The 13895-nt window shown below is 41.1% G+C and overlaps 1 protein-coding gene and 1 pseudogene across 1 annotated transcript; one reads left to right on the top strand and one right to left on the bottom strand.

Annotated features, from left to right (window-relative positions):
* Window positions 1-563: 563 nt before the first annotated feature.
* On the bottom strand, window positions 564-3659 carry LOC134448020 (uncharacterized; annotated as a pseudogene).
* Window positions 3660-7069: 3410 nt separating this feature from the next.
* tmem17 (transmembrane protein 17) lies at window positions 7070-13088 on the top strand. The gene is made up of 5 exons (XM_063196987.1): window positions 7070-7284; window positions 7603-7706; window positions 7795-7908; window positions 12194-12337; window positions 12869-13088. The coding sequence occupies exons 1-5, from the start codon at window positions 7170-7172 to the stop codon at window positions 12968-12970; spliced, it is 579 nt and encodes a 192-aa protein (XP_063053057.1). The 5' UTR covers window positions 7070-7169; the 3' UTR covers window positions 12971-13088.
* The last annotated feature ends 807 nt before the right edge of the window (window positions 13089-13895 follow it).

The raw sequence follows: 13895 nt of genomic DNA, 5'->3' as shown, positions 1-13895 counted from the left end.
AGAGGATGGGTGCTGAAATGTGACAACAACCCATACTTTAGAAGCAAATCGACATTAGAATGGCTTAGTAACAATGAAATACACATTCTGGAATAGTCCAATCAAAGCCCTGACTAAAAACAATTGAGATTATATGGCATTAAGTCAATAAAGCTATGCACTCCAGACATCCCACAAACCTTGCTGACGAGAGGCAGTTCTCTAAAGAAGAGGGAGACAAGATACATCCAGATTGTTTTGTTAATCTGATCTGCAACTACAGGACAACTCTGGTTGAGGATATTGCAACTAACTGAGGGTTAAAACCTATTTAATGCAATGGTGTACTTACTTATGCCTTGCTGTCCTGTGAATGTTATAGCCTTATGGTCAATAAAAATATGATAACATGTAAATGTTTGTGTGGAATTAGTTAAAGCAGACTCTGATTGTTCTTTCTTGAGATTTCCGGGAAGATCAGACCATGTTTTATGATAAATTTTGACTGAAATGTAAGAAATTGTGGGGTGTACAAACTTTTTCCTGGGACTGTATGTGGAGGGAACTGTAAGGAGGAGTGAGTCAGTGGAGCGTAGTGTGCGGGTGGGATTGTATGGGGTGAGGAGACTTGTGATGTAGGAGGGTGCAAGGTTGTGCTGGGTCTTGTATACGAGGAGGAGAATTTTGAAATGGATACGTGAATGGATAGGAAGCCAGTGTAATTGATAGAGGATAGGGGTAATGTGATGCCAGGGTCTGGTGTGTGTAAGTAGTCTAGCTGCTGAGTTCTGAATGTATTGTAGACGGTTAATCAATTTAGTAGGGAGACCAGTGAGTAGGGCATTGCAATAATCTGGAGGTTACGAAAGCGTGAATGAGGGTCTCAGCAGAGGTAGGGGTAAGAGAAGGGCGAAGTCTGGAGATGGTTTTAAGGTGGAAAAACGCAGTTTTGGTGAGGTGTTTAATATGGGATTCAAAGGAGAGCGAAGAGTCGATGATGACGCCCAGATTTTTTACTTCAGCGGAAGTGGAGGTAAAATAGTCAGGGATAGGGAACTGAGAAAGGTTGATCTTTTTAAGTAATGATGGGGCGGCGATGATGATGGCTTCGGTTTTGTTTTGATTAAGTTTAAGAAAATTTTGGGTCATCCAATTACTAATTTCATTTAGGCAGGTTGTTAAGTTAGCGAGGGGGAGTGGATGGGAGGGTTTAGTGTGAATGTAGATTTGGGTGTCATCTGCATAACAATGAAAATTTAGGCCATGTTTTCGGAGAATGTTACCAAGGGGAAGAATATAAATGATGAAGAGTAGGGGGCCTAGAACTGAGCCTTGTGGAACACCATGTGTGAGAAGTGAATTTGGAGACCGGAAATCACCAATAGAGACAAACTGCTCTCTTCCAGTTAGATAGGACCTAAACCAGGAGAGTGCTAGCCTGGGAACTCCCATACTGCCTTTAGTTCTACACAATCGTTTCGATCTGTAATCTCACTTGTGATTAGGTCTGGTGTTAACCAGGCAAGGAGAGTGCAGTACCAGTGATGCCCAATAGGGTTTCCAGCCTTGTGAGAAGGACGTTGTGGCAGACTGTGTCAAAAGCAACTGTTAAATCAAGTAGCAGGAGGATACTGAAATGGCCTGAATCCGCAGCTAACAAAAGGTCATTTACGACCTTGACTAGTGCAGTTTCAGTGCTATGCTTAGCCCTGAACCCAGACTGCAGTTCCTCCCATAGGCTAAATGATGTCATATATTCTTGAAGCTGTAAGGCCACAGTACGCTCTAGCAGCTTGGAGATGAAGGGAAGGTTTGAGATGGGACGGTAGTTTTTAAAATCATCCGCTGCAGCTCCAGCTTTTTTGAGGACAGGCGTGATGGCTGCAATCTTTAGGGAGTTTGGAACTATGCCTGTCAGGAGAGAGGTGTTAATCATGTTAGTAAGGAGGGGACTGAGAACTGGTAAACAGGCCTTGACAAGAGAGGAGGGCATAGGGTCCAGGAGACAGGTGGTAGGCCTGGCCTTCTTGGCAAGATCACAGACAGTTTCAATATTAACGGGAGAGAAAGAGGAAAATAGTTGAGAAGGTGTCTGAAGAGAAGGGCTGTCATTTAGAGTGGGGGAGGGGAGAGACTGTAGTTGACTGTAAATGGTGTTGATTTTGTTATTAAAATAATTCAAGAACTCACAGCAGAGATCAGTTGAAGGGGTAAGTGGGAAGGGTTGAGACGGTTTGAGAATATTGCTAACAGTGGAGAAGAGTGCTCTGGGATTGCCCTGGCCTGTACTGATAATAGAGCTGTAATACGAGGACTTGGCCTTGTTTAGGGCTTCCTTGTATGCTAGGACATGGTCCTTAAAAGCAAGCGCATGAACAGTAAGCCCAGTCTTTTTACTGAGACGTTCGAGCCTACGGCCAGCTGCCTTCATTTCCCTAAGCTCAGAATTAAACCAAGGAGCTGAGTGAGAAAAGGAGACAACACGAGTTTTCAGGGGGGCAAGTTTGTCGAGTGTAGAGGAGAGGTTAGAATTATATGATGACACAAGATCATCAGAGCACAGACTGGGAGGTAACACTGACAGCTGAGATTGTAAAAGCTCTGTTAACTCAGTTATGTTGATGTTCTTAGTATTACGGTATGTGATGGAGCGAAGGGGGCGGCGGTGGTGCTGGGTAACAGGGATAGCAAGATGGAAAAGAACAGCTATGTGATCAGAGATTGACAGATTTTTAGGCACAATGTTATATGGTGATGTACCACTGGAGCACACAAGATCCAGTGTGTGACCTTTAGAGTGTGTAGGGAAATGTATGTGCTGGGTAAAGTCAAAGCAGTTCAAAACATTTAAGAATTGAATGGCAAAGTTACAATTATGAGATTTAACATGAATATTAAAATCACCCAAGACCAGGATGGAGGAGTACTTGGGACATAGGCTACATAAGAGAGCAGCTCAGTAAATTCACTTATAAAGACAGAGGATGCCTTAGGGGGTCTATAGACAAGTAATAAGAGTAAAGGTTGGCTCCCAGTAAACCCTACAGCCAGACATTCAAAAGATGCAAATAGCTGCAGCGGCACAGACACGACATTAAAAGCACTGCGGTGAATGACAGCCAGACCTCCCCCGCGCCCTGAGAGGCGGGGCTTATCAATAAAAGAATAGCCAGGAGGTGCAGCTTCATTTAACGACATATAATCATGAGGAAGTTGCCAAGTTTCAGTTAGACACATGAAGTCCAAGTCCATATCTGTAATTGCATCATTAATAAATGGCCCTTTGTTGTTAAGGGACCGAACATTTAAAAGAGCAAAGGACGAGAGTGTGGCAGCTCCAAGATTAGAAGAGGGCTCCGAAAGTTTTACACTACATAAATTGTCCACATTTACAGAACGAGCAGGCGACTTACGAGAGACTCTGTTGTTGCATTTAGTCAGACGATGTGCAATGCCAGGGTGGTGGTGGCGCATTTCAAGGTTCAGCTTCGAAATCACCCGTGAATCCGTAGTTGCCAACGGATCAGAATGAAACGCTCCAGTGGACCATGACTGGGCCTTGAGAGACGAGATAGTCACATGAGCAGGCACATCTGCACCACCACCATCCAGATGCTGCTGGACGGGAAGAGACTGATGAAACGCTCCTCTGGACATTAGACATTGGCCAACAGAAGCAGTCGCAGACGAGACGATGGAAGTAGGGGACACAGTCTCCACGTCGATAACCCCCAGTTGCTGGCCAGCAGGAGCAGACGAAGACAAGCCGACGGAAAGGGCAGACTCTGAATTTCTGCCATAATGGTCGGCAGGAGCAGTCCAGGACGAGACGAACGGATAGTCTGTGTTGGCCAGACCACTGGCAGGGGGAGAGAAATATATATATATATTGCTTTTTTTTAACCTTTATTGCAATGACAGTGTGACAGTGTGAGAGAGACAGGAAGCGAGTGGGGAGAGCGAGACGGGAAATGATTGGCAAATGACCCAGTCGGGAATCGAACGCATGTCACCGGCGTAGTAACCTTCTTCATAAAGTATTTTAAATGCTTGCATCAGGTTTTCACAAGTGTCTACTTTGTGTCTATGCCAGTATAGTGGAATTTCAAATTGCGTGTGTTTTTTTTTTTTTTTTACAAAAGTAAAGACACATTGTTTACATGACTTGTGTAATACAGTGTTGTGCTATCAACAAACCTGGGGCAAGGCCCAGTTCCTGCGCATAAGAGTACACCGGACAGACAGGATGTTGACAGTCAGCCAAGACACTTTGTGGGCTGTGACACTCGTCCTGATAGCAGTGTGATGGGTTGATCTAAAAAAAATGAAGGTTGACTGTCAAGCCACGGGTCTAATTCTATGATGAGTTGAGCTGCAGAAAGGTTTAGGCAGCTGGGAAAGGAAATGGCCACCAGCCCCTTGCTCAGTCAAAAGAGGATAGGGTAGGCCAGGGGTTCCCAAAACTTGCCAGGACAAGGCCTCCCAGCCTATTAGTAGATCCCAGCAAGGGCCACCTAACATGGCTCCCACACTGCACACGGCCTTTCACAACCAATTTATGTCTGTGAGGCAGTGCCCCACTGGGATAAATACAATATATAACAATACTAGTAATGTTCAGAGATGCAATATTATATATTATATATATTACAAACCCCAACTCCGATGAAGTTGGGACGTTTGGTAAACAGTGAATAAAATCAAAATGCTATCATTTTCAAAACATACAATCTATTCATTAGATAGAGAATAGTGAAAAGACAACATATTAAGTGTTAAAACCGAGAAAAAATATTGTTTTGGGGGACATATGTACTCATTTCTAATTTGATAAATCCAACACGTCTCAAAAGAGTTGGGACGGGGATCAGTGAAATTTAGTAAACATCCAAATAAGATAAAACAACAAAGAAGAACATTTCAAAATGAATTGTACTGACGGACAATATAGGTGTCCAGGTATAAGATCATCACAGAGAGGCTGAGTCACTCAGAATTAAAGATGCAAAGGGAATAATTACCATAGTTATTACATACATTTTTGAATTCCCTTTGATTTACCATGATTGAGTGTATATAAGACATATTTCTGTTATTAAAATCATTGTATAGGTTCATGACATCATGAAATATATATTGGCTGTAGTCTCACTCTAGCACTCCAGGAATTAGAGCTATTGAAAATTGACCATATTAAGAATGCTTAATGCATGAAAATGATACAGGGGTGTAACATTCTCCTAAGCACCTGAGCTCACTTGAAACAGACCCAGAAGACATGGGAAACTGTCATTTGCTTACAGAAGTCAGCAGAAGTTGTAGAAGTCCATTCTTTTTGACAATAATAGAGCATTGCACATCCTGTGCTACAGTAAAAATGGACCATCCAACTTGTGTTAGTGCTAGCTTCAAAAGTCAGCCTCCATGATGGCATGCGGGTGCAGTAGTGCATTGGTTAAGATGTTCTCACTCATCTGTAGAGTTAAATACAGTGCTGAATGGTATAAATGGGTTTTAAACAGCATGAAAAGCCACTCATGCATTATATTTTGAAGGGAGATCTTCGATTAATGCCACATAGTAAGGTCAAATTGCATTCTCTACTATGTTTTAACAGTTTGGCTCCATCATAAGGACCAGCAGGTGATAAAATGGTGGGTTTTTGGTCAAGACCTGTCACACTGTAAGCACTACAGAAAGGAAAACATTGCAAAACATGACAAGGAATACATCCACCATTTAAGCTGGTGAAATCATGTCCAAGATAGGAATTAACACTGTTTTTTATATAAAATCATCTCATCGGTTAATGTATTTAACTATTAAGTGTTGTCTTTTGTTTTGTTTTTAGTCTTCCTCGACATTTGCTGCCATTTATTGTCCCCGTCCCAACTCTTTTGAGACGTGTTGGATTTATCAAATTAGAAATGAGTAGGCCTACATATGTCCCCTAAAACAATATTTTTTCTCAGTTTTAACACTTAATATGTTGTCTTTTCACTATTCTCCATCTAATGAATAGATTGAATGTTTTGAAAATGATAGCATTTTGATTTTATTCACTGTTTACCAAACGTCCCAACTTCATCGGAGTTGGGGTTTGTATATAATATATTATTATAATACAGTTCAATGTGAATATTGCTCAGCTTCTTCTCTGCCAATGAGGTTATTTTTTCGGTCGCGTTGGTTTTTCTGTCTGTCTCAGCAGTCAACAAATTATGAATGGATTTTTTTTGATGAAGTGCCATTCAATGCCAAGCAGCTAGTGATGTGTCGGTCGTGAACGAGAGCCGACAAAGAGCCGGCTCTTTTAGCGCGTTCAGGCCGACTGAGAACCGTGCTGGAGCCCGTTCCCGCACCTAATCGCGAACCGACCGTCATGTTCACGCCACAGATATTTGCGTTCGCGAACCGGAAAATTGGTTCGCAATGCGAACCGCAAAATACTAGGTTTTTCTCTGCGAACCGTGACGACAGCGTGGTCGTCAGCAGGTTCATCCGGGTAACTCAGTCACGTGCGGGAAAAGTTCAGAGGCCGGTATGAACACTGGCGGTTCGCAGACAAACACTTTAGTGCCGAACGTAACTGGTGCGAGCACCGACACCGGCTCCGTTCTGGTCGGCCTGAAAGCCATATTTGAGGTGAACGAAAAGAACCGGCCCCACATTAGGGGCCGAACTGTTTTATTTGTTATTATTTTTTAAGGTCTTCCGGTGCCTCACTGTCTCTCTCCCTCTCTCTTGTTACGCATATTCTCTGCAATTCCCACATAACCAACAATTTAAAACACTTTTCTCTCGATTTCTTTGGCAAAATTGGCCAAGATCTATGAGCATCGGCAGGGGTTACAGACAACAGTCAAGGAGCAGAAAGACAACAGGAGCAGACCAGAAACGAAGCAAAACATATGTATGTATGGGGAGCCGATTGGGAGCCGAAAGAGCCGTCTCTCCATAGTAAGAAGAGCCAAAAGAACCGCATCTCAGAAAAGAGACGAAAATCCCATCACTACAAGCAGCTTGTTCTTTTCCCCTCCGCCAGCTCATTTGGGTGGGCGGGCCAGACGTAACGACTGGGTTTTTGCGTGCATGCCTCGGAAGTTCAGTCACGCCCCTTGAAACGCACTCTACCCGGTTTGTTGTTGTCTCCAGTGGTTTCAGTTACCGCGGTCAGATGTGCCGTGGTTATGGAGTTACCAGAGCACATAAGACAGCGACTAGGAGGACTCACAAGAACGGTCTTTGCCGATCATAATCTCACACAGCCGTCTCCACAAGATGACCGTGCTTTTTTGAGAAAAGGTAGGCATATTGTGATAGAAATCAGATCAACAAGAAAGATACCACCTCTAGCTAGCTTCAGCTTGAGACCACCGCCATGAGAGCTAACATCTGCTGCTGGCACAAAAAAAACAGTTCACCCAGTTAAACAGTAAAGAACTAATTTTGTAATAGTATCCTGTTGCCATCCAGCCAGCAAATATCATGTGCACCGTCCGCAGTAAAATAGCTTCTTTGGTTACGATGAAAGGGGCATTGGTTGTAGCCTACTTCAGTGAGGGTAGTCTCTAGTCTCTACACTCCACTCCAATGATGGGCATGTATTCACTGTGTTCTTAGATGATGCGGTTGTCTCCAGTCTTCCCCTCCAGATGTCCCTTTACTTTAACCTGTGGTTCTTTCCCGCGTGGTGGGTATGTGAAGTCGTCATGCTCCAGCTTAAGGTAAGGTAAAACCAGATGGACATCCCATATTTTTAAAAGTAACAGTGGATCTTCAAATAAGTCAAGTTTGACGCTCTTTCTACTCCAGTACCCCGCTCTTCCCGACTACTACAAGTTCATTCTGGTGACTGTTCTCATAATGATGACACTTATCGAGGGAATAAGACTCTACCTAGGCTATATTGGAAACTTACAAGAGAAGGTGAGTTTTTTTCTTCTTCTTTTCATTCAAAATCCATAATGCACACTGTAATCCATGCCCATCGTGTCAGCATGTGCAACATTGCAACCTTATGGCTTGAAGATGCCCACTTTCATACTAGGGTGTTTCTCCAACTATGGTACATTTTATGTCCCTGGCCCATATTTGTTTTAAAAGAAAAAAAACCCTAAATATTATTTCACCCACAGTTATTACTCAGTAAAGTGAACTTGGAAAAAAATATTATGACTAAATTATGTTGTTTTCTACAAAAAATAGACCATTTTGTATGTGTTTACAGGCATTTTGCCTCTGTCCCCAAGCCATAAGTATGACCTTTGACCTTGTTTAACATCATGATATAAATGCAAACTAATGTTAAATCCAAGCAAAGGTGGTTAATTAAGATCCATTTAAGTGAATGTGTATTGTATTAAAAAAATATATTTGGAAAATATTACATTTTTCACATGTTGAACGCCTGTCCCCTGGATTTAGCGTCATTTCCACAACTCTGTAAAAAACTACAATCCCAGGCATCTTGCTTCAGAATTATTTACTCAGTAACCACAGCAACGGAATCTCCAGAAGGATTCCCATGGATTGATGCCAGAGGTCTCCCCACATGGGAGTAAGAAAAAATAACATAAATCAAGGTAAATATGGCTTAACGCATCAGACACTTTATGTATGTCATTTCCAAACTGCTCTTATTTCATGGTGGAAAGATAAAAAACAGGACTTTTAAAAGTGTATTTGTTGTAATATATGATTGTGCAATGCTCTGGGTTAAAACTATGGATAGAATGCTTAGCTTAGCCTGAGATTTTGGAGGGAATGTGAAAAAATGTCATTTCCACAACCGTCATTTCCACTACTGCCTCCATGGTAGTGGAAAAGACAGGTTGGTTCTGGAAATGACATGTGGATGGGGTTATGGGATGTTGAAGTGCAGTAGTACCAAATTGTAGGGAATTGGGGGGTGGGGGGGTGTCGGGTGTGGGTGGGAGGGGCTGTTAAAGTGCAGTAAATGCCATAAGTTGAGTGCGTGAAATGCAGAAGTGTCAGGGTATGGGTTGTGTTGTACGATAGTAAACTATGTGTAATGTATGTGGGGGGTATGGGATGTTGAAGTGCAATTATACTAAAAACAGGAATAGGAAGAGGTTAATTAAAGTGCAATAGGGTGATAGTGAGGGTGGTGGTGGTGGAGGGGGATGGTATTACTATATGTAATAAGATATTTTATGTGTATGGTGGTGGTGTGCGTGTGATTGAGAGTCGGGTGTATGCGTCATGGCTACATGAAATCCCTTACCATTATCCCTGACCATTTAAGTTGGACCGTTTGTCACATAAAAAAACAATTCATAATTGGTCTCTCTCTTTCTTTTAGATGGCCCCACAAACGGCAAAGGAAAAGTCCCAATCGTACAGGGATAGAATAAAATCCGACCCTGTTAAATACGCAGAGTTCTTGAGAAAAGACAGAGAAAGATACCAAAGGAAAAAAGAGAAAGGGATAGTGAAGCAAGTACAGGAATTACCTAAAAGAGAGCAAAGAAAACTAAGAAGACAATGGCGAATCACGCAAAGAAATAGAAGAGACAGGCTGAAAGAGGTCCTTGAAACAGCATCATCAACACCAACAGCGTCACCAGCAGCAACAACAGCACCCGAGCGACCCTGTCAGCCAGAGACACAGAAGAAAAAGAGGAAGAGGAGGACCAGACAATCAAGGTGCAAAGACAATGATCTTAATGAAGCAAAAGCAAAATTGGAGAAAGCCCTTAGACGAGTAGAAAAATACAAGAAAAGATGTCATCGTCTCCAAAATAAAATGGAACAAAATGGAACGCCCAAAGTGGAAACTCCAAAATCAAAAACTAAACAACAGCTGAAGCAAGGTCCAAAACAATTAAGAAGAACGCTGTTATTTCACAACAGCATTATTTCAGAAATAAAGGCAAAATATGACACAGGCAGTCGCAAGGGTCGCCAAATTATTTCAAAAATTGTGGCTGGGAGAATTGTTAAAAAGTACCGTGTAGCTTCCATGTTGAAGAAGGAATTTGGCACACACACACACACACACACACACACACACACACACACACACACACCTAATCACCAAGGCAGCAAGGAGAAATACATTCCCTGTAATAATTCACTTTTGCATTTAAGTGTCAGCTTGCTAACTGTAACTATAACTGTAACACTTGTGATATTCCCATGACAGCATCCAAGTTTTGATTGTTCTTTTTCTTTCAGATTGTATCCACAGAACCAGGAGAGATAGCTTGGCGAGTTCTAAGCTGTTTCTGCCAGGAGCCAAACACGTGCCAGTGTTACGGTCTAAAAAAAGTACAGATGTCTTTGCCTTCATCAGGCCCAAGTACATCTGGCAGCCAGCCCATCCCAAATGTGCACACGGGCCTGGTTGGGAGATGGTGCATCGTCAAGTATGATGGGGATCCGTATCCTGGGATTGTAATAGACGTGGGCTCTGACAGCTGTTTGCTGGTTAAGACCATGAGCCGTATTGGCATTAACAGGTTTTTCTGGCCAATGCGCGATGATGTCATCTGGTATCGGCCAGAGGACCTAATTAGGATGGTTCCAGAGCCAGTGCCTGTAACAAAGAGGCACATGATGCTGGAACCTTCCATTTGGAAGGAGATTTTTAATGAAATGTAAACATTTTAACATTGTTTTTGTTCGTTACCATTTCAGCTGAGAGATTCAGATCAGTTCAAAGCAATTGCATGGTGTAGCTTGGCCTTTTGTAGTTTTGCCTGTTGCTTGCTTGCACACAAATTGCATATTTTGGCTCATATAGTGTAAAAATGAAAATAAAATGGCCTCATGGATGTATTATATATATTTTACCTGATAGAGTAGTGTTATATTTTCAAAGCCTGTGCTTTATTGTCTGTAGGGCCTATCTGATTAAAGTGTCTTATGTATGAAATACTGTGTAGACTACAAGCCTATCTAAATTGCTTTAAAAAAAAATGGTATGTAATATCATTATGTTCATTTAATATGTTCATACATACATTTTTCCACAAAGTAAAAATTGTTGTTCTGTGAGAAAAATAACAATAAATGCAGTAATGTCATTTCCACAACTGCCCCGTCTATTCCACTACCATATGTCATTTCCACAACCACACATATTTTAACATAAAAATACATTTTAGAAGTACATTTTATTCAATAATTATTGTTATGCAGATAGCTGTATGCCTGATGGTGGGGTAAAGGTGTATGGATTTAATTATATTCAATTTAAAATATATATAATGCTAAAGTATATGTTTCAGTAACCTAATAATGTGCGCCACATTGAGTAAATATAATAAAATCTTTTAACTGCCATTTTTGAAATATATATAAATGTAAGATTTGAATAGATGCCAGTGTGCTTGTATATGAAATCTGTTTAGGGAAAAAATAATCTTAATTCATTTTTTCTTAAAAACACATTTTTGGTTGGTGATGGAAATGACCATTTCTTTGCCTGGCCTGAAAAAAATGCCTAAAATATAATATTAATTCTATGAATTTATCACTGCCAACATCTTAGCAGGTATGTAGACAGATTGTGAATACAAAGTGTACTAATAGTTTCATCCAAACATGTTTCTAAAATTCCTGAAAATGCACCGGTCAATATGTACCCTAGTTGGAGAAACACCCACTAAATGCATACCGGTACTCAGTTGAGTTCAGTGCGCATGATGGAGAGGAATCTGATCAGACAGAGCAGGCAACCGATGATGAGGCATGGCTAGAAACACCTTCAAGGTGTTTAAAGGTGCACTGTGTAGAATTGTGGCCAGAGTAGGTATTGCAACTATGCTGCTCATTCAAATTGTGCTGTCTATTGCCAAATTTGATCTTTTCATGAATATTTACCAAGTAATAAACTAATGTTTCAATTTCTAGTATGACCAAAGTACAGTAAGTTCTGTAGCAAAAAAAAGGCGGACCATGGGGAAGATCCCCCTTTTCATGTATGAAAAGAGCAGTTTTCTCAGTCATACTCAATGAATACTTAGAATTTGATAGTGCTGGTATTTGTTAAAAAGGTAACATATTTGAATGGGCAGCATGAATTCTGGAAATGAACTACTAAAAATATTACACGGTGCACCTTTTAATTTTCTTTATTATTTTTTTAAAAGGCTGAATACAGCTTGTTTTGACCATGACTCGAATGAATGAGAACCATTCACATCACAACCACATACAAGTAGTAGCTGTACTATTTCATCCACAGGTACCTGAACTGGCTGGCTTTTGGCTACTGAGTCTACTTTTACAGTTTCCACTCATTCTGTTTCAACTTTTCAATGAGTCCATGCTGGTTCAACCACTGGAGAGAGGGGTTCACATTGTGCTGTCCCTGTTCATACTCACAGAGGTAAGGTCAATATTCTAGGCCAGGGGTTCCCAACCTTTTCCAACTTGGTTGCCTTAACATTTCCACAAATGTTCAGGGCCCACCTCTGATCCGATACACAATAAGAATCAAATAAATCAAAAGCACTACATGCAAAAATATGTTTTTGATTGGAATACCTTCAGGGCCCACCAGTGGGCACCAACCCACAGTTTGAGAACAGACTGTCATTTGCCTTTTACTGGGTAGTGAAGGCAACCCATCAATTCACAGTTGGATGTCATTAATTGATCCAAACAAACATTTCTTAACTGTAGTTAAAATTCTTTTTCTTGGTGTTTTGAACAATGCATTGTTGCATTTCTTACAATTAAAACTTTATTTTTAATAACAAGAAGGAATTATAGGTTCCTCTACATAAAAAAAAACAATCCTTCGTGCTTAATTGACAATGGCAATTGTCATTTTGAATTTAAAAATTGATTCTGAAAGGCATTAGTGGTTCCAGTGCTTTGTTTACCTTGGAGCTCCCTTTGCTCTTTCTGTGTGCAGGCCTTAGCAGGATTTGTGGCCCTTCGAGAGATGGTGCGTCAAACAGAGAGTCACTTTCACCTCCAGCAGTTTGCAGGAGTCCAGGAGCCAACAGAAGACTAACAAATCCATGGCCATTTTTCTTACAAACACATAGTTCTTATTGCATTTTGAGTGCCTTATTCATTTGTACATACATGCATTTTTGAACATTTTTAAATTAAATATTTTTTTTAAGGTTTCCAGTTTGTACATGTTTGCTTTTGATGATGTAATACAAGTCCACTCAAGCACACACAGTGACCGTGTATTCATGTGCTCTGAGAATTATGGTAAATACCAAACACAGACATGGGAAGCACATATAAACGCCCCCTTTGCGGTATTTTCCACTAGACAACTCATTGAATTTTTAAAAATATGAGTTTACGAGACTACATAAATCTACTTCCGAGAGCATGTGAATGCACAATAACACATCAGGATAGTTGGCATCACTGGATAGTTCAACCAGCATTGCATTTCCATCCATTATAATATAACCAGGCCTTGCCAACTCTAAGGCTCCAGTCAGTTTACATTTCCCTCCCTCTTCGTCGGGACGCCTGGGCCGGGTCCTCTGGGAAGACATTATTCCTGTTGCCTCACAACTGGTCAATCAGCAAGTGCGGGAGGGGGCGAATGATGACTCAATAAATGTCACGAGTCGACCAAACGTTGGTGCTTGGGTAAAATCAGACACAAATTTTAAACTCCATCAGTATTCACCACCCTCTCTTCAATAATTGTCTTTCAATTTGGCCATTCTAGACCAGGACGTACAAAGACTGCCTTAACATGGAAAAATGCATGGGACTGCATGCTTTTGACATTAAATGGGATGTAGCATGACAATGTGCCCAAGAACCTGTTTACTGTGTATGGAGGATTGATGCATCAGAATTCTCAGGTGTGTATCTTTTCAGATTTTCACATATGCACAGATTAAGTAGGAACTCTGTGTAAGTCTTTGTACACAAGCCCCCTGGCAAGATTTTTCTTTTCTTTT

Source organism: Engraulis encrasicolus, chromosome 4, assembly GCF_034702125.1.
Source record: "Engraulis encrasicolus isolate BLACKSEA-1 chromosome 4, IST_EnEncr_1.0, whole genome shotgun sequence".
Taxonomy (NCBI): domain Eukaryota; kingdom Metazoa; phylum Chordata; class Actinopteri; order Clupeiformes; family Engraulidae; genus Engraulis; species Engraulis encrasicolus.
This window is presented reverse-complemented; position numbering and strand designations above follow the sequence as displayed.